Source organism: Oncorhynchus mykiss, chromosome 25, assembly GCF_013265735.2.
Source record: "Oncorhynchus mykiss isolate Arlee chromosome 25, USDA_OmykA_1.1, whole genome shotgun sequence".
NCBI lineage: Eukaryota > Metazoa > Chordata > Actinopteri > Salmoniformes > Salmonidae > Oncorhynchus > Oncorhynchus mykiss.
This window is the reverse complement of record NC_048589.1, coordinates 10,312,703-10,338,653: the sequence shown is the minus strand read 5'-3', so window position 1 is coordinate 10,338,653 and position 25,951 is coordinate 10,312,703. Positions and strand designations below refer to the sequence as shown.

Genomic DNA, 25,951 nt, shown 5'->3' with positions numbered 1-25,951 from the left:
CTTATTTACATAAGTATTCAGACCCTTTGCTATGAGACTCGACATTGAGCTCAGGTGCATCCTGTTAACATTGATCATCCTTGAGATGTTTCTAAACTCAGCAACAACAAAAAAAACGTCCCTTTTTCAGGACCCGGTCTTTCAAAGATAGTTCGTAAAAATCCAAATAACTTCTTAGATCTTCATTGTAAAGGGTTTAAACACCGTTTCCCATGTTTGTTCAATGAACCGTAAACAATGAATGAACATGCACCTGTGGAACGGTCATTAAGACACTAACATCTTACAGACGGTAAGCAATTATGGTCACAGTTATGACACTAAAGAGGCCTTTCTACTGAATCTGAAAAACACCAAAAGAAAGATGCCCAGGATCCCTGCTCATCTGCGTGAACATGCATTAGGCATGCTGCAGGGAGGCATGAGGACTGCAGATGTGGAAAGGGCAATAAATTGCAATGTCCGTACTGTGAGACGCCCAAGACAGAGCTACAGGGAGACAAGACGGACAGCTGATCGTCCTAGCAGGGGCAGACCATGTGTAACAACACCTGCACGTCCGAACATCACACCTCCAGTGCTCAGACTGTCTGCAATCGGCGGAGAGAGGCTGGACTGGGGGTTTGTAAGCCTGTTGTAAGGCAGGTCCTCACCAGACATCACCGGCAACAACGTCGCCTATAGGCACAAACCCACTGTCGCTGGACCAGACAAAACTGGCAAAAAGTGCTCTTCACTGACGAGTCGCGGTTTTGTCTCACCAGGGGTGATGGTCAGATTCACGTTTATTGTCGAAGGAATGAGCGTTACACTGAGGCCTGGACTCTGCAGCGGGATCGATTTGGAGGTGGAGGGTCCGTCATGGTCTGGGGCGGTGTATCACAGCATCATCGGACTGCGCTTGTTGACATTGCAGGCAATCTCAACGCTGTGCGTGTTCCCCAGATACTGTGCAAAGGAGCAAAAACAATAAATAACATGGGGATGAGGTAGTTGGGTGGGCTATTTACAGATGGGCTATGTACAGGTGCAATGATCAGTAAGCTGCACTGACAGCTGATGCCTAAAGTTAGTGAGGGAAATAGGTCTCCAGCTTCAGTGATTTTTGCAATTCGTTCCAGTCATTGGCAGCAGAGAACTGGAAGGAGAGGCAGCCAAAGGAGGAGTTGGCTTTGGGGGATACCAGTGAAATATACCTGCTGGAGAGCGTGCTACGGGTGGGTGCTGCTATAGTGACCAGTGAGCTGAGATAAGGCACAAACCCAACTTTACCGAGCAAAGACTTATAGATGACCTGGAGCCAGTGGGTTTGGCGACGAATATAAAGCGAGGGCCAGCCAACGAGAGCATACAGGTCGCAGCGATGGGTAGTATATGTGGCTTTGGAGACAAAACAGATGGCACTGTGATAGACTGCATCCAATTTGCTGAGTAGAGTGTTGGGAGGCTATTTTGTAAATTACATCACCAGTCAAGGATCGGTAGGATAGTCAGTTTTACAAGGGTATGTTGAGTGTGGCTGAAATACACCGATGGCCAGCTCGGAAACCAGATTGCATAGCGGAGAAGGTACGGTGGGATTCGAAATGGTAGGTGATCTGTTTGTTAACTTGGCGTTCAAAGACTTTAGAAAGGAAGGGTAGGATAGATATAGGTCTGTAACAGTTGCCAAGAGTGCCAAGTGTCATGTCTGGAGAAAACCTGGCACCATCCCTATGGTGAAGCATGGTGGTGGCAGCATTATGCCTTGGGGATGTTTTTCCGTGGCAGGGACTGGGAGACTAGTCAGAACAGAGAAAAGTACAGGAAAGATCCTTGATGAAAACCTGTTCCAGAGTGCAGACTGGGGGGCGAAGGTTTACCTTCCAACAGGACAACGACCCTAAGCACACAAGATAACACATGAGTGGCTTCGGGACAAGTCTCTAAATGTCATTGAGTGACCCAGACAGAGCCCAGACTTGAACCAGATCGAAACTCCCCAAATACAGGTGTGCCAAGCTTGTAGCGTCATACCCAAGAAGAATCAAGGCTGTAATCGCTGCCAAAGTACTGAGTAAAGGGTCTGAATACTTATGTAAATGTGATATTTCAGGTTTTTATACGTTTGCAAACATTTCTAAAAACCTATTTTTGTTTTGTCATTATGGGGTAATGTGTGTAGATTGATGAGAAAAAAAAACAATAATACATTTTAGAATAAGGCTGTTACCTAACAAAATGTGGAAAAAGTCAAGGGGTCTGAATACTTTCCGAAGCCACTATGGCTTATGGCAGGGTTGGGTAGGTTACTTTCTAATGGAATCCGTTACAGTTACTAGTAAACTCCCCAAAATTGTAATCAGTAACATAACTTTTAGATTACACAAACTCAGTAACATAATCTGATTATTTGTACAGTTACTTTTGGATTACTATCCCCTTAAGAGTCATCAGCAGAACACCTTTTAAATTCTGCTTCAGTTGTCGTCAACTCAGGCGCGGACACAAACAAAATGCCATTGAAGTCAGAAAAAGAGAGCGGAAGGCATCTCATAACACAAAGTCCCATGGAGAATAAGTGACTAAATACGGTCATGTTTACAGAGGTGGCTTCTGGAAAAACAAGTTGCAGCTGGTCTGTATTCAGACAACGGACTCAGCAGAGGAAGGAAGGCAGGCGGGGGCGGGAGAGAAAGAAGGACGGCTAGAATGAGGTCACTGCTTTGTGCTGCTGAGGCCACCAAGATTTCTGGCACATGCTCAGTGGACTCTCTCTGGAATAGGCCAGATTTGGACTAGAACTGGGCCGGACTACTCTCACTGCGTGTGAATGGAGACAAACACACACACACCCCCCACTTTTCACACATCCAACACACAAAATAGTAGCCTAATCTAGAGTTGACACTCACCCACCACTCCTGGTCCTCCTCCCCATCCACCACGATCACCTCCCCCTCAGAGAAGGTCAGCTCGTCTGCATTGTCCGCCATACAGTTGTAGATGGCCTTCACCCGCTTGGGCCTCTGCTTCTGAAGAGAGACGGCCAGACGGGCATAGCAATACAATTACTAGAACCAACATTCCCATTCAAGTCAACCTTCCGTAACGGTGGCCATGTTGAGAGTGCACTGTCAAATTGCCATGGTCTCAGGGGCTTCCCTTTCTAGTCATTCTATTTCTATGCAGACAGGCAGGTGTACTTGACCGTTCTGCAGACAGATGCGGTCGTTTAACTGAAGTATCTAAACCGTCTGTCACTCCTTTGGAATTCTCGACACCCACTTCCACATTGACCGCTGGAGGGTTGCATAGCAGACAAATGACACAGGACATAGTAACTGTCAGGCAGGGGGGAGTTGTGCATCGCATGTTTTCACCACAGGCTATCGCTGATCTGTCAGTGGTTCACATGGTGAGCCCGTATGACACAGATTGCTAGCACTGAGCTAGGGACAGAGATATGAGAGGTTTCCCCATCTGTCAAGAACGAGTACACACTTCAAGGTTTCCCCTCCTACTTAGCGTTACAGGAAGGAGAAAAGCCTGTTCGAGCCATTGATACTCAGAGTGCACGGGACAATAAGACCAACTGAAAAACAACGACGAGATCAGATGGAGAAGTCCAATAAGTGCCTCTGTATAGTCCATGGCTGTCCAATCACAATCCACAACAGGGCAAACGATCATATTAAAAAAAGGTCAACGGTAGGTGGAGGGGAACTCACCGGATAGGTCTTCCTAGGCATGGGGGCGGGAGGCAGCGATTGACCTACTGAGTTGTGGGGATATCCCGGCACTTCTTTAGCTGGAGGAGGAAGAGGATTCGAGGAGGAAGAGGATTCGATGACGTCGTTGTGAATAAACAAACTGTTCCACACAGACAAAAATCACACAACCAGACTGTCTGCAGCCGACCCACAGACAACACATCCCGGCCCAGTCGCAGCGTTTCTATCTGACTATGCAACATGCTTTTACAGGTTATTTACAGACGCAGAGTAAATCAAGTTATTTTTTTACACCCACCTGGTCTTTCGATGGACCCAGTTCGAGTCGGTCCTTTACTGAAGCTTTTGTCATTGCTAAAAAAACACACATAACCTCGTAGTCAGCTGCTGTTTTAGGACGTGCTTCAAATCAACACACACACACACAACCTCGTAGTCAGCTGCTGTTTAGGACGTGCTTCAAATCAACACACACACACAACCTCGTAGTCAGCTGCTGTTTAGGACGTGCTTCAAATCAACACACACACACACACACACACACACAACCTCGTAGTCAGCTGCTGTTTAGGACGTGCTTCAAATCAACACACACACACACACAACCTCGTAGTCAGCTGCTGTTTAGGACGTGCTTCAAATCAACACACACACACACAACCTCGTAGTCAGCTGCTGTTTAGGACGTGCTTCAAATCAACACACACACACACACAACCTCGTAGTCAGCTGCTGTTTAGGACGTGCTTCAAATCAACACACACACACACAACCTCGTAGTCAGCTGCTGTTTAGGACGTGCTTCAAATCAACACACACACACACACACACACAACCTCGTAGTCAGCTGCTGTTTAGGACGTGCTTCAAATCAACACACACACACACACACACCCACCCCACAGTGCATTTCCCTTCCAACAGCCACACAACTCAGACCCGTGGGAGCTTGAGTAGAGCCATGTGGATGAATAGTGTAAAGCTGTTTGTCTTTTAGGAGAGCTCAGCTTGGGAGTTAATGAAGTGGTAAACCAGAAACCCTACACGCTATTTTCCAAAGGCAAACTTGCTTTGTGTTCATCAAAGTAAAACATGCTGCCTCAGGCAGGGTGTGTCCCCCCCCAACATGTTTGTGTGTGTGTGTGTGTGTGTGTGTGTGTGTGTGTGTGTGTGTGTGTGTGTGTGCTTACCCAGAAGGAGACTTAGGTGTTGGGGCTCTGTTGTGGCCCTGTCCGGTCCCTGGTTTTGACTGCTGGTTCATCGCCTCCATCATACTCACTGTCTTGGCCACAGGCGGAGGAGCAAGACCTGGGGGGGGGGGGACAGAGAGAGATAGAGGTTGAAAGAGGGCTCTAGATAGACAAAATGGAGATAGTCTCAATGGCGCGGTCTATGCTGTCACAGACGCCATAATGGCACAGATACAAAGACGAGTCCTCTTTCGATCTCTATGCAAGTTACCCATCTTCATTCTCTTCTTCATGTAAACTGGGTGCTTTTCTCCTCGGCGTCGTCTTTGTACATGTTGTAAACATACTGCATGTGCCTTCTATATACACTGTAACATGACCTATCGACAATAACGCTATGTACAATCATTTACCAGGATTTTTTTGATTACGATACTGATTGTGGTTATTATTATGATGTGTTCAGACAACAAGGCCTGGAGGAGAGGTGCCTACCCGTGGTTGAGGTGACCCTCATGGGGGGTACGGGGGGGTGGATATTGGGGGGGTCTGAGGAGGACCTCTGTCGGACCCCCAGGTCTATAGAGCCAGGCTTCCACCCAGAGGACCCTGATGACTGGACTGGGGAGGGAGGAGTGGGAGAGAAGATATGCTTTGGCACCTGGAGACATGCATCGCTTGCTCTTTGGGGTTTATGGCTGGGTATCTGTAAAGCACTTTCCGATAACTGCCGCTGTTAAAAAGGGCTTTGTAAAAAGACATTTTTCATTGATTGATTGAGACTTGACACCAAAGTAGAACACAGAAAGATAAGGCTACTCCTGGAATTAAATAGATAAGACCAAAGTCAAGTTTGCTGGAGAGGAGCTGCAGATGGCCAATGCTCTTTGTGGGGCAACGGGCCCAAGTAAGTAAAGACAACACGCGCTTCGAAGTGAGCGAGTTGAATCAAATTGTTCAGCACGGTGGAATGTGAGCAGTCGGATGCAAAATTCTACTCAGGAATTGAACGTGCTTGGACTATTTTCTATTGAGTTCAAATTGATTTCCAGTGATATGTTGGGTTATTTTCAGTCTGCCTCTCATCATGGACTATGGAGCACAGACGGAGAACTTTTTGGAAAAGTAGCTCACTAGCTCACTCTGTCGCCGCCAATGTAACTGCCCACATGCTCCCTACCCAGAGTCCTCTCTGCCCTTCAAATAGGTCAGAGCGCCACACAAGTCACCATGGGGCCATGCACTAATTAGAGAAGGCCATCTACACTCTATGACAGAGACGAGGCCAAATTGAGATTTCCCTCTATTTGAACTGAACCCATTGGGCATGTATTATAAATATAATTCTCCAAAAAATGACGAGGAGGACGAGGTGAATCTGGGTTGAAATGGGCTCGATGCCGGGGTCATTTGATATGGATCACGTTTATCAACTTCAAAATCAGGAGCATTTTTTTTGAACATTCTGAAACTAAAAGAAAATCAGTGCTCAAATAGCATTCACACGGATTCCCTGAACAAACTAAACTTGTTCATAGAACTTGGAACGTTTGGCCAGACGAATGTGGCTCTCTATACATGCAGCACCCACCTTGCTATCACATCAAAAGAGAAAGACAAAGCACCTATGTTCCGTGGGGGAAGAGGGGGAGCAGAGGTGGGGGTGAGCCCCCCGGGCACGGGGGGGCTGGCGTCGAGGATGGTGCCGTAGGTCTCGTTGTTGACCAGGTTGGGCATGTACCCACCACGCTGCTTGTCCTTGGCCAGGCTGGCAGGGTCGCGTGCCAACGAAGCAGGGCTGGGCTGGCGCTGGGAGTTGGAGCCAGGGGTGTAGCAGCTGACCGGGCGTTCCTCTCGCCGGTGGGGGCTGGGCTGAGGGAGGACAGGGGTCAAAAGGTTATAGGAAGGTAATCAATGTGTGTTTGTGTTATGTATGTACATATGCACTTTTGTGTGTGTGTGTGTGTGTGGTGAGTTCATGGTGAGTCTGTGTGTGTGTGTATAATCTGAAGTGAGTCCTCACCCTCACCTTCTCATCCAGGTCCTCGTCACTCTCGTCCATGTCTTCATGGTGCAGACGCCACTCGTACTCTACGTGCACGTGGACGTTGAACTTCCCCGCCAACGCCGTGTTCAGCTACACACGCACACACTGACAGTGATTAATGGCTCAAATAAAGCATGGAGATGAGGAGTCACTCTCTATCGTGCTAAAGATGCACGCGCGCGCGCACACACACACCATGAACTCACCACACACACCACACACACCCACCACTCACCACACACACACACCACTCACCAGCTCCTCACACTGCAGGTGCTTCAGTCTCTTAGCGATGTCCAGCGGCGTCTCCCCAGACTCATTCGCTACAGGAAGACATCTTCATCCAGTCACTAAATTATACCCTGTGTCCTCCACCACTCGAGATCAACACCTCATAGATGAGCACTGACAAGTAACCCGAGACAATTATCACCTCTAGGCTACGACAGCATGAATTAGGAAGATATCTACACCCAACTCAACAGCCTGTCAACACAACGCTAGCATGCCTCTATAGGCTGCCAGGGCGCCTACTGCTTCGCCATGTTTGTCAACAGCCGCGTTTGTAACAACACCTCCCCGTCTCTGTAAACTAGATAGTGTGTGAAACAAGGAGGTTCCTCGGGCACATAAAGACACACGCCGGTCCACAGTCCATGGCCCCCTGTTCCTTTGTCAACTCCGTTGCTGGAGAGAGATCATTAGCAGGACTCCCACACTAAATAGTCTGTGTGTCTCTCTCTCTCTCTCTCTCACCATCATCTTGTTCTTATCGTGGGCCTGGTTTGTATGGAGTCAGACTGAAGCAGAGCGTTTGAGCTGTTGTGACAAAGTAGGGTCTCTTGGCAAACCAAGGGCCTCTGGGAACTCGGCCTGACCAAAACAAGGCACGTTCATGCGCTTCTATGTGTGTGTGTGTGTGTGTCTTAATAATTATGTTTGGCAGTCTATTAGTTATCATTTCTATAGCTATGAATTAAAACATAAAATCAGGTTAATGGACGACAGGAATCCGTTTCTTGCACTACACTCGACAACAATTAACAAAGTCTACACTAGCATTTTGTATCCGTGCCGTTTCCAAACCAGTCCTTCCCAGTAGAAGAGAGATGTAATGTTCTCTTACCAATGTCTATGGATGCTTTGCCTCGCAGCAGCAGTTTCAAACACTCCATGTTGTCAGTCAGGCAGCAGTAGTGGAGGGCCGTGCTGCCTTTGGTTGTCTGCTTATCCAGGTTCACACTGTGGGGGAGAACAGACGTCACCTCATCAGCATTATTCCAGCACTTGTTCTGAACAAATGAATTTGCATTCTGTGGGACTGTGTTAAAAAAAAAACAATAACCGAGTAGTTTTGTGTGACGACCGTGTTAAAGTCAGTCGTCATACGCCGTTGTGACTGTTTCTGACGGGCCGTGTTTCTACAAAAAGCTCATTGACGTTTACTTTTATTCCCTTACCTGTTTTGAGTGAGGAAGTCGACGATATGGAGCGAGGTCCTGTCCACTAGTCTGACCGCTAGGTGGAGGGCCGTCTCTCCTTGTTCCTGCAACCACACCCACAGAAGATCCAAAATGGCCGTGGTGAGACCTCGGGGACACAAAGACATAGCAGAGCCAAAATGGAGCGGCTGACACCGAGAAACACTGGGACTTTGATGAAAATCTGCGCATATGCTCCCTTTCGGCAGGCAGTCTGCTTTGCTATAGGCAGTAAAAGCAGTAATAGCCCTGAATGTGAGCCAGGTGTTTGTAGTGAAGGTTGATCTATTATACAAAGCATTTACACTCCCAGGAGCAGTTGTTTTTCACAGCCCAGCAAAGAGAATGAACCAAAATACTGCCATTTGAATTCCACTACAGCTGTGGCAGTTGAGAGCACCTGGACAGACCAAATGTTGATGCACAGTCGTGTTCCCAATGTAAAAACCACCCCACCTCTCAATTGAGAGTTGGGGTTAATTCACACTACAGAGCCAAGCAGAGCCAAGCCGAGCTGTTGAGTGATGGCCTGGAAAGGACAATGTGGATAAAAAAAATATCTGTACCAGCACGGTATGCCTGGGGTCAGCACGCTCGTGTGACAGGGGGTATTGGTGTGGACATGTAGACTCACATGTCCGTTGGCCAGGGGGATGGGCTCCATCAGGTCAACTCCCTCAGCGTACACCTGGATCAGAGAGAAGATGTCCCGGGCCTTGACCGCGTCACACAGGGTGTGCAGCTTGGACACCCCGTCTGGACACTTCCTCCTGGCGAAACGCTTCTCGGTGTACTTGGCTGTGATGAAGTCCTTACGGGCTTGCCTGCACCAGAAGGAGAAAGGCCACAGACATAAAAAGGGATAGTTCAGCCAGAAGGTATATTTGGGTCGAATGACGTTTAGTTGTGTCTGAAGGGCCCAGAATCCATTATTTACTTCTGCCTACAGAATTCCAAATGAATGACTGTAAGCAGCCAAACCGACCTGTATCTGATACTTACAGCCATAAATGAGCTCAGAGCTTAAACTAAAACATTTAATTCAACTAGAGGGAGGCATTAGGTTTCTTATGTGTGTGCTCAATTTGACTTGGCTTGTACACCGAGTCATGTGCCAACAACAACAGAATGCATAGAATTCTCTTAAGCTTTAATGAATAAAAATGTGTTCAGTTAGTGATGCCTTCCTTATTGCTCCATCCATAATGAATGGGTATGAGTGTCTGTGGTGACATGTTGCCAATAGGTAACTGGAAGGTCACGGGCCCAACCGCTCTAAGGCTGCTTCCTGAATGGTACCATATTCCCTACATACTGTCCTAATTGTGACCAGAGCCTTAGGTGTCCTGGTCAAAAGTAGGCCACTATATTAGGGAATAGGGTGCCATTTAGGTCACCTCCTTACAGTCACCTTCAGGGGGGGGGGGTCTGGGTAGGGGGGCTACTGTAATGTGAACCTGAGAAGGTAGAGAAAGGGACAGGGAGACTGATGAAAGAAGGAGAGGATAGAGTGTTTGCGTGTGAGGAAAGAGCCAGAGGAAAAAGCAAGATAACTAGTGGGATAGAAAGGGGGGGAGAGAGAGAGACAGAACTTACATGTCACTGGCAGGGTTGGGTTTGACCACATCTTCCGCAGATAGACACGCCTCCATGATGTCGTTAAAGCCTGCATTCCCCACGTTCTTGGCCAGCTTCATGGCAACACACAAACAGTTAAGAGCTTACCAGAGCGACAGTCCATACAAGTGCAAATGAGCCTCCTATCGGAGGGTGCTACAGTACAGCTTATACTGTACACATTCATCTCATACTGCATTTATTCTGCTCTGCTACTTCAGCAAATGCTTAAAATCAAAATGGTGTGTGTGTGTGTGTGTGTGCGCGCTCTTCACACGTTCCACCCATCTCCTTGTGGCCAAATAATGTGAAAGACCGGGGCGTATTCGTTCCACAGATTCTGTTGCAAAACGTTTCCTAAGCGGAAACACAAACGGAACGAAGAAAGGACCTACCTGAATTTGTCCAACAGAAACTCTCGTTTTAGTTGCAAAACAAATGTTTTTTTTTTGCAACTGTTTGGCTAATGATTACACCCCCTGGCATCTTAACAAGGGCAATCATCTCGAATTAGCGGCAAAAACATTTCAGCCCCAAATGATTTACGGCCAATAAATTGCACCAAATTGATATTAGAAAGCCAGATGAAATGTGAAATATGCAAAGTGGAAGCAGCTCCAAGCTTCTGTAATACTGTACTGTATCTAATCCCAATGGAGCGCAGCAGAGGGTGGAGAGTTCAGTAGAATCAGGACATGGGCGTTGGTATACTTGGTACTCTCCCACCAGCAGTAAATCATCAGCTGCACTGTGGATGTGTTTTCACATTGGGAGAATCTCAATTCCATTTCCAGAAGGGACTTCTGACCTTCTCATCCAATGAGTTTTGAAAAGGAGGAGAGATGACGCGAGGAATCAAGGACATGCTTCTGAGATTCTCCCATTATAACAGCAAGAATGGCAATGCACTGGGAGAGCCAGTGTTTCCCAAGGTTTTGCTAACTAACCTAAGTGGATGTGCCACCTGTGTACTTTCCAACATGACTGTGCCTAACTTCCCAGCGCCACATCGCCATAATGTGAAACTAGCTGATGTGTGCTGAGCGTTCTAGCACAAAATTGCTTCTTACCAAGAGTTCAGAGGTGCTGAGTACATCCAATGTGAGGGACTGGATCCTAGAGTAATGGACTCCCAGCTCCCTGTGGATCCCAGAACACTCAATACAGGTCAGGATGCCCAGGTTAGTGGAGAGCCAGGTAGGGTCTGGGAAAAAAGAGAGAGCGAGAGCGGTGAAAAAAAGAGCGAGAGGAGAGGATGAGAGCGAGGGGAGAGCGAGAGCGGGCGGAGAGCGAGAGCGGGCGGAGAGCGAGAGAAAGGGGCAAGCAGCCAGCGAGCGAGAGAAAGGGGCAAGCAGGCAGCGAGCGAGAGAAAGGGGCAAGCGAGGGGAGAGCGAGAGAGGGTGAGAGGAGAGGATGAGAGCAGCGAGAGAAAGGGGCAAGCGAGGGGAGAGCGAGAGAGGGTGAGAGGAGAGGATGAGAGCAGCGAGAGAAAGGGGCAAGCGAGGGGAGAGCGAAAGAGGGTGAGAGGAGAGGATGAGAGCAGCGAGAGAGAGGGGCAAGCGAGAGAGAGAGAGCAGCGAGAGAGAGGGGCAAGCGAGAGAGAGAGAGAGAGCAGCGAGAGAGAGGGGCAAGCGAGAGCGAGAGAGAGAGCAGCGAGAGAGAGCGAGAGAGAGCGAGAGAGAGGTAACAGGTATGTAGGTAACAGTGTCCTTAACAGGAACTACCTGCATGTGCTTAGTGGGGAAGAGCTATTTCTGATACAGGTTAACGACAGGCTGCAGTCAAACCTACATAACTGTCTCATGGGCATTCCTCATTCCCTACAATGTCGGTGTCAAGTGACCACATGGAGTTGTTCATTACACTCATATAACACTTTGGTAACCATCTCTATGAATAACCCGTACATTAACAAGTGACGTCTAGCACAATAAAGTAAAACAGTTCATGGCTCCTTCATACACTTTGTGCATTCATAAAGGCTGTATGATGAATTATACATAGGTGGTATTGTGTGTGTGTGTGTATGTATTAACATGTATGTGACGCCCGGTCACTCACTGGGAGCGCCGCAGTCGCAGCAGATGTCGTTGCCGGTCATCCTCTTGACCTCTCCCAGGATGGCCTTGGTCAGTTCCTGGACTATGTTGTTCTCTCCAACGTGCTGGTCCCCCTTAAAGGCATTATTCAGCGCTTCCTCCTTGCTGTTCTGCAGCACAGAGATCCATCTGAAAACACACACACACACAGGGGGAGGGGAAGTTAGCGCGTGTGTGTGTGTGTGTGTGTGAGGATGGGGTGAGGGCAGGGTCAACATTGGGTTAGACTAGAGGGTGGAAAAATTGATGTGTTAACTGTGAGAAGAGGTATGGGGAGAAACAGGACACACCTTTCCCCCCACACACACACACACACACAACCCAAACGTGATGGAAACGTGTGGGTTGTGTGTGGAAAGATGTATGGGGGATCAACAGGACACACTCACATGACCTGTACACACACACACACACACACACACACACACACAAACACACACACAAACAAAGGAAGGAATACATACATCTGACATTCTGGGTCGTCCTCGGCCTGAAAGTGATAGGTTCTGTCATCTAAAAGAGAAGACAGGGGGGGGGGGGGGGGGGGGGGTGATAGGGGTGGGTGGGTCAGAGACATAGTGGAACAAGACATTTATCAAAGACCAGAACATGTAAGAGCTGAGAGCCACAGTAAGACAGACAGTCAGCTACAGTACACACAGTAAGACAGACAGTCAGCTACAGTACACACAGTAAGACAGACAGTCAGCTACAGTACACACAGTAAGACAGTCAGCTACAGTACACACAGTAAGACAGACAGTCAGCTACAGTACACACAGTAAGACAGAGACAGTCAACTACAGTACATACAGTAAGACAGACTCAACTACATTACATACAGTAAGACAGACAGTCATCTACAGTAAGACAGACAGTCATCTACAGTACAGAATGACACAGTCATCTACAGTACACAGACAGACAGTCATCTACAGTACACAGACAGACAGTCATCTACAGTACACACAGTCAGACAGTCATCTACAGTACACACAGTAAGACAGTCATCTACAGTACACACAGTAAGACAGTCATCTACAGTACACACAGTAAGACAGTCATCTACAGTACACAGTCATCTACAGTACACAGTCATCTACAGTACACACAGTCATCTACAGTACACACAGTCATCTACAGTACACACAGTAAGACAGACAGTCATCTACAGTACACACAGTAAGACAGTCATCTACAGTACACACAGTAAGACAGTCAGCTACAGTACACACAGTAAGACAGACAGTCAGCTACAGTACACACAGTAAGACAGACAGTCAGCTACAGTACACACAGTAAGACAGACAGTCAGCTACAGTACACACAGTAAGACAGTCAGCTACAGTACACACAGTAAGACAGTCAACTACAGTACATACAGTAAGAGTCAACTACAGTACACACAGTAAGACAGACAGTCAACTACAGTACACACAGTAAGACAGACAGTCAACTACAGTACACACAGTAAGACAGACAGTCAACTACAGTACATACAGTAAGACAGACAGTCAGCTACAGTACACACAGTAAGACAGTCAGTCAACTACAGTACACACAGTAAGACAGACAGTCAACTACAGTACATACAGTAAGACAGTCAGTCAACTACAGTACATACAGTAAGACAGACAGTCAACTACAGTACATACAGTAAGAGTCAACTACAGTACACACAGTAAGACACGGTCAACTACATTACATACAGTAAGACACACTCAACTACATTACATACAGTAAGACACACTCATCTACAGTAAGACAGACAGTCAACTACAGTACATACAGTAAGACACTGTCAACTACAGTACATACAGTAAGACACTGTCAACTACAGTACATACAGTAAGACACTGTCAACTACAGTACATAGTCATCTACAGTACACACAGTAAGACAGTCAACTACAGTACACACAGTAAGACAGACAGTCAACTACAGTACACACAGTAAGACAGACAGTCAGCTACAGTACACACAGTAAGACAGACAGTCAGCTACAGTACACACAGTAAGACAGACAGTCAGCTACAGTACATGCAGGAAGAGACACTGTCAACTACAGTACATGCAGGAAGAGACACTGTCAACTACAGTACATGCAGGAAGAGACACTGTCAACTACAGTACATGCAGGAAGAGACACTGTCAACTACAGTACAAACAGTAAAAGTCCCACATAAGTGTAACAGCATCCCAACAGTACAATAGATGAGGCGACAACAGTTGACATTTGACTGTATGTGGAATCTATGTAAGACAGAGGTAAACGTTTACCAAACATCCTATTGTACTGTACAACAAAGTAAAAACCTGGAGGAAGTCCTATTGTACTTTATCCTCGTCCTATTGTACTTTATCCTCGTCCTATTGTACTTTATCCTCGTCCTATTGTACTTTATCCTCTCGTCCTATTGTACTTTATCCTCTCGTCCTATTGTACTTTATCCTCTCGTCCTATTGTACTTTATCCTCTCGTCCTATTGTACTTTATCCTCTCGTCCTATTGTACTTTATCCTCTCGTCCTATTGTACTTTATCCTCTCGTCCTATTGTACTTTATCCTCTCGTCCTATTGTACTTTATCCTCCTCCAGATCTGACTGATCTACAATTCAGATCCCCTGACAGCTGGGAGTTCTGACAGTCTCTCTCTCTCAAAGGCTTGTTTCCACCAGAACAAGCCCTTTCATATCCTGAAGCAGTAATATTGTCCTTTGACAGCAGGGTGACGGCCTGATGTGAGCACTTAGTTCTGGCCCAGTGTTTATGAACTTCACCTCTCAGCTAAACTCAACGCACATCCCCAAAAACCTGACTGAAGAAAGAGGGCGAACAAAAAAAGAAGAGGGTGAATCTCCCTTGGTTACATGAGATTATGTGAGGACACAGGGAACAGATGAACGTGGATGAAATTCTAAATAGGCTGCTGATTCGGAGAAGCCGGTGTGGACACACAAAGTACAGAGTCTTCCCGGAATATGAATCTTACAGCGATTCAACTGTTCCCAACTCCTTTCCCGCTGCCCTCATTCCACGGAAAAACTCAGATGTTCCCTTATAATCCAGACATAGACCATATCAACCACTTTTCATTTTCTGTGATTCTCCTCTCCTCCCTAGTTCATCTGCAGTAGATATCTCTACTCTATGAGCTGTCATTAGTCCCAACACATCATCCCTCCTTGTTCTGTAGTGTCTAAAAGCCAGGCTTTGAGAATGGAGCAAAGCCCATTTGTAGAGGTACTTATGTGAAACACAGAGGACAGAAGAGGGAGAAGAGAAGAGAATAGAGCGGAGAGGACAGGAGAGAGAGAGAAGAGAATAGAGGACAGGAGAGAGAGAAGATAGAGGACAGGAGAGAGAGAAGAGAGCGAAGAGAAAAGATGACAGGAGAGAGAGAAGACAATAGAGGACAGGAGAGAGAAGAGAATAGAGAGCGGAGAGGACAGAAGAGAGCGAAGAGAAGAGAGGACAGAAGAGAGCGAAGAGAAGAGAAAACAGGAGAGAGAAGAAAATAGAGCGGAGAGGACTGAAGAGAGCGAAGATGAATAGAGAGCGGAGAGAACAGAAGAGAGCGAAGAGAATAGAGGGCGAAGAGAATACAGAGGAGAGGACAGAAGAAGGAGAAGAGAATAGAGGAGAGGACAGAAGAGGGAGAAGAGAATAGAGGAGAGGACAGAAGAGGGAGAAGAGAGGACAGAGGAGAGGACAGAAGAGGGAGAAGAGAGGACAGGAGAGAGAGAAGAGAATAGAGAGCGGAGAGGACAGGAGCGAAGAGAATACAGAGGAGAGGACAGAAGAGGGAGACGAGAAGAGAGGACAGGAGAGAGAGAGAGAGAGAGAGAGAGAGAGAGAGAGAGAGAGAGAGAGAGAGAGAGGAGAATAGAGAGTGGAGAGGACAGAAGAGAGCGAAGAGAAGAGAGAGGAGAGGACAGAAGACAGCGAAGATGAATAGAGAGCAGAGAGGACAGAAGAGAGATAAGAAAATAGAAGAGAACAGAAGGGAAGGGAGTAAAAAGAAGGGGCAAACCTACGTGAGATGAGGTCAAAGCTCTTCTTCTCTTCTGGGTTATGTTTCACCTGACAGGTGAGGAGGTTGAGTTTGGCCGGCGGTCGGTTCGCCTGAACGAGGGGAGGACAGGAAAGAACATGAGAATCAGCGAATGCAAGGCATTAAGGAAAATGCACCCTTCCCACCAGAACAAAAATACAGTGCTCCCTCTTATAGTCATCACATCGGTAAGTTTGATCACTAAAGCTGTCCACATGCTACCAGAAACAGGTTGGAAAAGTTGGTGCATATATTATGACTACGCCCCTTCGTCGGTGATTGGTTAACAGTTGGGATCCAATAGTCTTTGTTGTCATTCATCGAGGGACGACTCGTTTTCATCCACATTCTTTCACCGAAAAATACTGCACCCAAACATAGTTAGATGTACAACTGCGCGACTAAGATCTCCACGGCAAATTAAGGACAGATTTCTTGCGTTATCTTAGATTAATTCAGACTATTCTGGCTACGGCGTCTCAAAATGGACAAACAGCTTTTTTTCTCGTTTTTCAAGCGAAGATCTTTTAAATGAATATGCGAGCACACTCGTTCGGTTCAGCTAGCAGAGTTCAGCTAGGGGTCAGCCAAACTGAAGCATGCTGACCCCTGAAGTGGTCCATCACAATAACCATATTCACCAGAAGAGGTGTGCACTGTACCTGGATAAAAGCATTAATTTAGCCGACATGCACTCAAAATATATGCATCAACGAAAACATATTATGCTTACTATAAAACACGATGTACATTACAACAATCTGATACAGGTCCTGGACTGCAGAGCTACTTGAGAATCAGCACAGCATAGAATAAACCACTGCAAAATTCACCTTCCTTTCTCCATTATTTATTACATCATAACATAACACTAATAGCCAGGCTCTCGTATGCAGTTTTCATAAGTAATATTTAGGGGTTAAGGTCTGTCAGAATGGGCCTGTCCATGGAGGATTAGCTTCTGTACTGTGGTTTTCTGCTCTGCAGTGGAGGATGAAACCAGGCCATGGCTGGGGCTCAGCTCAGGGTGCTTAAAAACCATCCCTGATTGCTTTCCCTGCTTCGACCTCTACATACAGCTGGTTGGCCAGGGAGAGGAGGGAGAGCTCATATGTGAGGTATATTATTTTATTTTATGAGAGAGAAAGGGGAAGAAGAGAGAGGTAGAGAAAGTGTGGTGTGTTTGTGTGTGTGCATTTTGAAAGAGAGCAAGGCGAGGGATAGAGCGAGGGTGTGATAAAGTACGCAAGAGACAGAGAGAGCAAAAAAGAGGAAGATAGCGAGAGCGAGAGCGAGAGAGCGAGAGAGAGAGAGAGAGAGAGCGCGAGAGAGAGCGAGAGAGCGAGCGAGCGAGCGAGAGAGCGAGCGAGCGAGAGAGAGAGCGAGAGAGAGAGCGAGAGAGCGAGAGAGAGAGCGAGAGAGAGAGCGAGCGAGAGAGAGAGAGCGAGAGAGAGAGCGAGAGAGAGAGCGAGAGAGAGAGCGAGAGAGAGAGCGAGCGAGCGAGAGAGAGAGCGAGAGAGAGAGCGAGAGAGAGAGCGAGAGAGAGAGCGAGAGAGAGAGCGAGAGAGAGAGCGAGAGAGAGAGCGAGAGAGAGAGCGAGAGAGAGAGCGAGAGAGATTAAATCTAGTGTAATGCAGGGAAGTAGAGCCTGCTACAGTGAGAGCAGAGCAGGATATCAATAGGCTGGTGAGACCCCGGGTGAAGAGGTGCAGGGAAAGTAGCTATGTGAACTAGCCTGACAAGAGCTGCATCCCAAATGGCTTTTGACTTCGAGCCCTTTTGGTGCCATTTGGGCTGCTTCCAAGAGATATAATACTCGTTGACGTGTAAGAGTGACTGACATTAATACTAATACCACCACCATTTTAGCGAAATTAAAAATTCAAAAAACGTAATTAAATTAAAATCACAACAAAAAAGTACACCAGGCACCAAATACTTTCTGGAGTCCTCGTGATCCCCACTCCCGCCCCGTAGCTCTACCACCTCTGAACCCTCCCCATGGAAATGTTTATTATAATGAAGACGGTAAACTACAACCAAAAAGTAAGAAATAGCAGAAAAGTAGGGTAAGAATAAAGAGAAAAAAAAATAAATAAAAAAAATAAATAAATAAATATATATATATATATATATATATATATATATATATATATATATATATATGAATATAAATATAAATATAAATATAAAAATAAATATATATATGACAAACAGGACAAAACAAGAGACGACCAGACTGGATAAGACAGGACAAGACAGGATCAGACAAGACAAAACTAGTGGATAAGCTGCCAGTTAGCAGAGAGCTGATAATTAGGTAGGATGTGCCATAATTGAACTTGTCTGGGGTTGCCTGGGGGCATTTTAGGATAGGAATAGATCCCAGGTGGATCTCTCCCGGAGGCCAGGTCAGACAGTAAACTAAGCCAATGTATGGTTGAAACATTGAAACTGCTTTTCGAAGTTAACAGTATAACTATTTTGCAAATTGTTAATGAAATCAATAGGAACTGTTTTATTGTGCTTGGAGATGAAATAAACATGTCGGTTGCCTAAAAGGTTTGATAAACAGTGATGAAGTCTGATATGACAGAATTAGTGTGATCGAGTGACTGGCTTGAATATGGGTGAAGTGTAAACGAACAGGATAGAGCCACTTGCTGGATCAAATCCCTGCGCTGACAAGGTAAAAATCTGACGTTCTGCCCCTGAGCAAGGCAGTTAAACCCACTGTTCCCCGGGCGCCGAAGACGTGGATGTCGATGAAGGCAGCCCTTTCCCACTAGCCTTACTGTAGATAAACGCTAACGGGCTAGGAGTAGGTTGTCTTGCCCTCTGTGTGTGTGTGCGCGCGCTCTCACATTACTCACCGTCCCATGTGATATGGTGAGGTATCCATTCTTCACTGAACACTTTCTCTTCTGCCACACTTTCCTTATCCTGGACACACACACACACACACACACACACACCATGACACAGAGACTTCGACATAACATCCCAGCGCCAGTGTGACACACTAAACACCACATGAACCAACCAAAACAGTGCGATGGCTCATTAGTATGTGCAGGCATAATTAAATGACGCAGAGTTTGGGCAGTGTATTCCTGTCTATGGGGAGACACCCAGACATAAAAATAACATTAACAGAGACTCTCTGGTACTTTTGTATATATTTATTTTTAGCCAGTAGTTCTGAAAGTAGCACTCAACGAGCCAAAAGTGGCCCCCGAACGTCGTGTACTACGTCACATATGGGCAGACACAGTATTGTGCACCACGTCATTGCCCCTCTCTCCCACTCTGCTGTGTGCGCATCTTGATAGCTGTCGCTCAAATGGCGAGTGGCTGAAGCTCATTGGCTGGAACTTGAATAGCTAGGGGGCTGGCCCATGTGGGGGGGAAATGTATAGAAAATGACACAGCACAGCTTCCAGAAAAAAAGGTGGCTTTCAAACTAGGGATTTGGTGACTAACGGAAATACGGCAGTCATTCTGCTAATAGATGATGCATGTACGAACGATCCCATGACACATCCGGCCCAAAGCAAAAGGTTTTGAAAAAAAAAATACATAGTTGGTCGCCAAAGATACAGAGTGGGCCTATGGATAAATGCCATCACAACGAGTGTACTTTGTGTGTTTGTTTTGTCTGGCCTTTCCATTTGGTTATTTGAATGTTTGTTGAAGATGATGCAAGTTCAACAGGAGAGAAACACTGACCCGTCACTCTTCTTGTAGAGGTTCCCACAGCGCTCAGTACCGTGCTCCTTGTTTCCCTGCGGCTGGTGCAAACTGTAGGTAGCGCTCTGTCGCACCTGGGAATCCTTCAACAATACCAGCGCACGCACGCACACACACACACACACACACACACACACACACATAAGGATCTATGTAGGCAAAGGCACAAGACACTGCAGTGGGTGTGGTAAGTCTCAATTGTCTAAAGTGGCTTCCTCTCCTTGTTCATTTTCCTTTGTCAGCACTGATCTGACAAATCCTAGATAAAATCTAGGATATGAGAGCAATATGGCAGATCGGGATGCTGGCTGGGGGATTTACTTTAGTGCAGATGAAGTAGGAAAGGCAAGGAAGGGGAGCCTCTAGACTATTGAGATGCTGCCACTAATAAATAAATGACAAGCAAAGCCTTGGGGTCATGCACTAGTGAGGTCACAGGGGAAACTGAGAGGGGGAGGGGCCAAGGCAACGACCTTTGAAAGATATTCTAAAGAAACATCTTCAGGGTTCTGTGTCTAACGTTACCATTGTCAACAGACAAATCTAGGAAGACAGGGTTGTACTCATTCAGTCACAACGTAGCACAATTTAAATGAAAAACAAGTCTTTCAGAAGTACAGATAGTACCTTCGCATTTCACTGTGTTCAGAGTGTTTTCTTACATTTGGTGCTTAATGAATACAACCCAGAAACAAATGCTCTCTATTGAAAATGCTTCAGACAAACTTCTCACTCTCCTTGACACCACGACCACCGATAGACAAGCACAGCAAAGGGGGCGTTGAGGACACACTTACTCTCCTAGACTTGGTTCACAAAGAGGCGACGGCAGCGAAGCAAAGAGGAGAACAGACAGGTAAGATATTGAGGCAGTAGCAAAAACAGTAGACTAGTTCTCCACGTAGTAGCCGACGCCAGAAAGTACGGAAGTACGTGTGTTACCCGTACGTCTCTTTGGATAAAAGCGTCTGGCAAACGAGAGCATTGAGCACATCAGCGTGCTTAACCATCGACCATTAATGACTGCTCTCAATGAGCGTGCTAAAGTTGACAGGGAGTGAAGGGGGCTTTGGTAACGTGCATCAGGGTTTTGAACATGTAAGTGCATCACTCATAGGATATGAATGAGGCAGACTAGATGAGATACTTACAGGCTTATATTATTGGATGACTAACTTGGGCATTAGACAGTGTAAATACTAGCTAGGCCTATAGAGTTTGAGGGTTGCTGTGTGTGTGTGTGTGTGTGTGTGTGTGTGTGTGTGTGTGTGTGTGTGTGTGCGTGAGAGAGAGCGATCTGGATGGAATTATGTGATCCTTCCTTAACCCATAAGAAGTCCCACCCAGTTGACTACTTAAAATGGGAGGATCTCATTTGGTTTTGCTCAACTCCTGTGTCCTTTCTCCTACCTCCTCTCTCGCTTCCTTTATTTTTTTATTTTTTTTTAAAGGTCAAAGGTAATTGCAGAGAGACGGCGAGGAGAGGGAACGTGGATGAAAATGTGCTTGCATGAAATGGCTCTCCACTCGCGCATCAGGCAAATGTTTACACGGGTGGAATCCCAAATGAAATGTGTAAAGTAAAAACACATTTTATAGATGATAGAAAAAGTTCCATATGGTTTTTAAATGTTTGCATGCTTTTCTCCTTCGAGAAAACAACGCCTGATTCAAAGGGGGGGGGGGTCGGATTTTAAAACACGTCCGCGCTTGCAGCCGAAGTAGTTAAATCGCGGAGGGTAGCAGACTCCTTCGTTCGTACTACAAACAAAATTAACACGCTCTTCAACCACTTATCAGTTTCTGGGTCATGGAGGAGAGGAAGGAGGAGTTGAGGACGGACTTTTGCCCAAATGAGAATCTCCTAATGGTGAAAGTCCTCAATGGCGCTGCTCATGCTAAAACATACTGTGGGGCACTAGAGTGGTCGAAGTCTATGGGTGTTACCTCCTTCTGCTCCACCTGCAGCGCTGACTTGAGGACGTCCCGTAGCTGAGTGAGCTGCTTCCTCTCCTCGTCCTGGGCCTGCTTTATCTGGAAAGGTCATACAAAGGCCACAGGGGTCATAAAAAAGGTTACAGAGTCACACAGAATATGTTTGATGAATTCAGCACACTTGATGAAGGAAAGGGAAGTCCTTATGTACCCCATGAAGATGTCAACAGTAGTCTTGAGGAACTCACCGTGTGTAAGTCTGTGGCTAGTTTCTCTATGGATGGTTTGAGGTTGTCTACTGCTTTCAGCCCGTCCTGAAAAAAACTAAGGGGAGTGACAAATCTACATCAGCCGCTTTCTCCACGAAGTGAGCACTTGGTCAAACACTCACTGACTGCAGGACTTACTTGCACTGTGCGTGGAAATATTTGATGAGATTCTGGAGTAGGTCCACCCCTTTCTTGATCTTGATCTCATTCACTTTGAGAAGATACTGCGAGACAGAATTTTACAATGTCAGAAAACCCTCCACTACAGCTGTGGACATGGCCCAACCTGGCAACCCAGGCCTGAGCTCCATCTCTTTCCTTACCCACCTCACACATCTGCAGCTGGAAGAACCTCCTCTCCTTCTCCATCTCCTCTGCGATCTCCGCCCCGCTGATCTCCGTGCGGATCATGCCGTGCTGCCGCGCGTGCTCCTTCTTCTCCTTCTCGATCTTAGTTCTGGGACAGGAAGTGACATCGTTGTGGGGGGGGGGTCAAAGGGCATTTCCAACCAGACACACACCAAACAGGAAATATACAGAGTGGAAGGGGGAGGGCATTCCATGCAAAAGGGCATTATTTTCTAGCTCAGCTTATTCCCTTTAAAAAGGATGCAGCATTTGGCTCCTCCTATGAGGAAGCTTAGGGAGACTTAAGTGACGCCTGTTTTCGTTCAGATTTGAAAGCAGACGGCCTCTCACTCATGCCTTTGGGTGTTAGGTCTTCGTCACTGTGGCCCATCGCTAAACCAACGTTAACGACTTGCCTGTATTTTTCCCCACCTCTGCCTGCAGTCAGTGAACAGCTTAGCCCATTTGGAACCATCAAGACACAGATGCAACAAGGCCATTCCAAAGGAAACTGAACCAAGGGGGGGGGGGGGGGGGGAATACAAACGGATCATACCAACAAAGACAAGACAGAGAGGGGGGGGGGGGGCATCAAGCTGATGTCAAAGTGGTGTGAATGCATGAGCCAGCGCTGCACTATGGTCTGCTCCTGCAAGTCGACTATCATCTACTGCTGTTCCGGAAAACATTTGATTCAAAAAGACACTTAAAAAGAAGTCAGTTCCTGCCGCTGCGTCACAAACATTCATCCGTCTCAGGTAAAGTCATCTGGGTTATATTCGGTCATTTTGGTTGGCTTCCTTTTTTTTTTTAAGACTCAAACTGTCATTAGGTAAGACATGTGACTGCTTTCATTAGTAGAACACCTACAAAGCTGTCACCTTAAATCCTCAGCCCAGAAGCATAGGAGTAGAGAGAAAGCTTAAAAAAAACAGCCACAAGCGCTACCAAAGACCGTTGACACAGAGATGGAGACAGCGGATCAAAATGGGACTCTGTGGTGACGATGGTCAGGGTGCTACTCGCACACTTTAAGGCGGTCGGGGCCAGAGTGGAGTTTGGGGCAGAGAGTCTAATCTCTTTCGGTCTGCAAAACATGGAAAGGTCTCATTGTAACCGCAGACAAAGAGATTAGAGATATGAGAACACATCCGATTGTGATCGGAAAAGTTCAAAGAACATCGGAGCAGATGGGACAACGATGTTCTAGGCCAAGCATAGTACTGCCCTCCGTTGACAGCAGACTAGCGGAGAGCGTCAATGGAGCAACAAGTCAGTACCGTCTCGTCGTCAGATTGGCGCGGCAGAAGAAAATGCATTACCCTTTCAGTAAAGAATGTCCTTTGCAGCTTGGAAAATATATCAGAGTACTATAACATTTCATATACCGTTGCATGCAGAAATCAGTGTAGACAGAGAGGGGTAAAGATGGCTTATTATTCTGGGTGTATTCATTGATGATTGCAAGGTGAGGTTGGTTGGGGAAGAGTGGTCATTACAAGCACAGAGATGAGACAGGACATTTCACATTGCATCTCATTCAAAATATTGCTTATGGTGATAAAAATCGGGCTCTATACCAAATGACAAATATACAGTCAAATGCATAACTACTATGACAGTACCAATATCTAGAGGTTATCAAAACGCTTGAGAGTCAGTTGAACCGACTGCTACAGTACGGCCATAGAATGAACCAACGGATCAAAAGACAATGGACTGATCATCTGATCGTCTTCGTACTCTAAGCTAATAATGTCAATTGGCCAGAACCTAATTTCATATTGGCGGTAGTAAAATATTTTGAAAAACTTACACTTTTGTTTCATAGTCTTTCCAGGACTTATCAAATGGCTTTTTCAGGTCCTGTGAAGAAGGGGAAAAAAATCAGAAAGAAACCAACGTCAGAGCTTCCAATTCAGAAACAAAATGATTCAGTTTTTGTTGGCACTAACGTCACTCGTTAAAAGAGGCTAGAAAAACATATCAACATGGTCATAGCGCACATTGTGATATTAAGCATACCACGGCACACACAGACAGCGTTACTATATCTAGAAGGCACTGACGCTACGGTACACATCATTACTCCAGTCAGTTAATGTTTACGTGATGTTACAAGCTCAGGGAAAACCCCATCCTTGTCAATCTCCCTGCACTAGCCAAAAGGTCAACAAAGCACGCTGCCAATACATGACTCAGTCTGGTCATCCTTTTCCTCGTCGTTGCCGTAGACGACGATAGCGTACAAAGTGCTAGCGTTGAAAACAAAAAGAGCAGTGTTCAGAATCGTAACGTGGTTTAAGTGGCCACACAGCTGAACAGATTTCCCATGGTCACAGAGTAGCGTTCAACAGCTGTTTGAGCAAATGTTAAATTATGCAACGCTTTTCAGGCACCGCGCCAATGAATAAACAGTGATTAGGGACAAACAAAAACAGACATTAACTGGCGAAATTGCCCGTGTCATTTTTTCCTCCAAACACCGCAGCGGCAGCCATAATTGCTGCTTCCGAGGCCATTTGAAAAAAAGGCCGTGGTAAAACATGATGAGATCAATGGATTATCTGATTGCACTGAGAATCTGCTTGTTTCTTTTCATGTTGATTTGCTGATTGCATCCCAATCAACAATTGTGGAGAGCACTGATTGCTACTGTAAGTGTTGTTTTTTTTTCAGACAAAAAAAAAAATGACTGCAAGTAGCAGCCGCAGGGGTTTTTTATAGAGTCATTAACTGGAATGAAAAATGAGTTGGTATAAAATGTGATGCATCCTCTAAAAAAAGCTAATCTTTCTAAAGCTTTGCTACAATACACTTATTATGGCATTATTACAATAAATGTTGCCATTTTGCGGTCATTATATTAAATTGATTGCCTGACAGCCCATTCTCTTAGAGATGTTCCCTCTGTTGACCCCTGGGCCTGTATACACAAAGCAACTCAGAGTAGGAGAGCTGATCTTCTCAGGTCCCAACCTTTCAATATAAAAATCATATTCATTCATATAAAAAAAAAATATATATATATAAAAAAAAAAAGAGGCAAAACTGATCCTAGATCAGCACTCTTACTCTGGGACGCTTTGTGGATACCAGCCCAGATCTCTTCAAAACAAGTGTGGCAGTCATGGATCCATGGTCATTGGATCATGGTCTGACGAAAGAGAAAAAAAGAGAGAGAGACAGAGTGAGAGAGAAAGGGAAATAGAGGAAGCAAGATAAAAATAAAAAAAATGACAGAACACTGGCTAAAAATACAAGCCGCGGAAGCGAGACGAGTTGCGCAGAGCGGCACATTGTCCAACTGCAGCTTTCCTCTCTCATTGACAGCGGCTCGATGGGAAGTTAAGTGAGGACCTAGCTACTGTGAGAGTGGGGAACAAACGTAGGGAGTGAAGTGAGGAGCTAGCTACTGTGAGAGTGGGGAACAACAGTAGGGAGTG

The 25,951-nt window shown here is 46.2% G+C and overlaps 1 protein-coding gene across 11 annotated transcripts in view; it reads right to left on the bottom strand.

The window, feature by feature from the left end:
- Window positions 1-25,951, bottom strand: part of asap2a (ArfGAP with SH3 domain, ankyrin repeat and PH domain 2a) — a 95,780-nt gene that overhangs the window by 3,281 nt on the left and 66,548 nt on the right. For 2 of the 11 annotated variants that reach the window (XM_036963074.1, XM_036963083.1), the window contains 24 exons: window positions 24,322-24,371; window positions 22,485-22,614; window positions 22,296-22,381; window positions 22,137-22,212; window positions 21,901-21,987; window positions 20,751-20,759; window positions 19,933-20,036; window positions 19,077-19,146; window positions 16,187-16,274; window positions 12,612-12,660; window positions 12,110-12,276; window positions 11,119-11,252; window positions 10,028-10,122; window positions 9,066-9,255; window positions 8,411-8,496; window positions 8,077-8,192; window positions 7,206-7,273; window positions 6,927-7,040; window positions 6,529-6,775; window positions 5,399-5,524; window positions 4,904-5,021; window positions 4,012-4,067; window positions 3,711-3,790; window positions 2,895-3,014 (listed from right to left, as the gene is read on the bottom strand). In XM_036963074.1, coding sequence (XP_036818969.1) covers window positions 2,895-3,014; window positions 3,711-3,790; window positions 4,012-4,067; window positions 4,904-5,021; window positions 5,399-5,524; window positions 6,529-6,775; window positions 6,927-7,040; window positions 7,206-7,273; window positions 8,077-8,192; window positions 8,411-8,496; window positions 9,066-9,255; window positions 10,028-10,122; window positions 11,119-11,252; window positions 12,110-12,276; window positions 12,612-12,660; window positions 16,187-16,274; window positions 19,077-19,146; window positions 19,933-20,036; window positions 20,751-20,759; window positions 21,901-21,987; window positions 22,137-22,212; window positions 22,296-22,381; window positions 22,485-22,614; window positions 24,322-24,371 — 2,466 coding nt within the window. Of the gene's footprint in view, window positions 1-2,894; window positions 3,015-3,710; window positions 3,791-4,011; window positions 4,068-4,903; window positions 5,022-5,398; window positions 5,525-6,528; window positions 6,776-6,926; window positions 7,041-7,205; window positions 7,274-8,076; window positions 8,193-8,410; window positions 8,497-9,065; window positions 9,256-10,027; window positions 10,123-11,118; window positions 11,253-12,109; window positions 12,277-12,611; window positions 12,661-16,186; window positions 16,275-19,076; window positions 19,147-19,932; window positions 20,043-20,750; window positions 20,760-21,900; window positions 21,988-22,136; window positions 22,213-22,295; window positions 22,382-22,484; window positions 22,615-23,827; window positions 24,296-24,321; window positions 24,372-25,951 lie in introns of those variants that run through there. The other 9 variants (XM_036963076.1, XM_036963081.1, XM_036963077.1 and 6 more) reach the window with 9 other exon arrangements.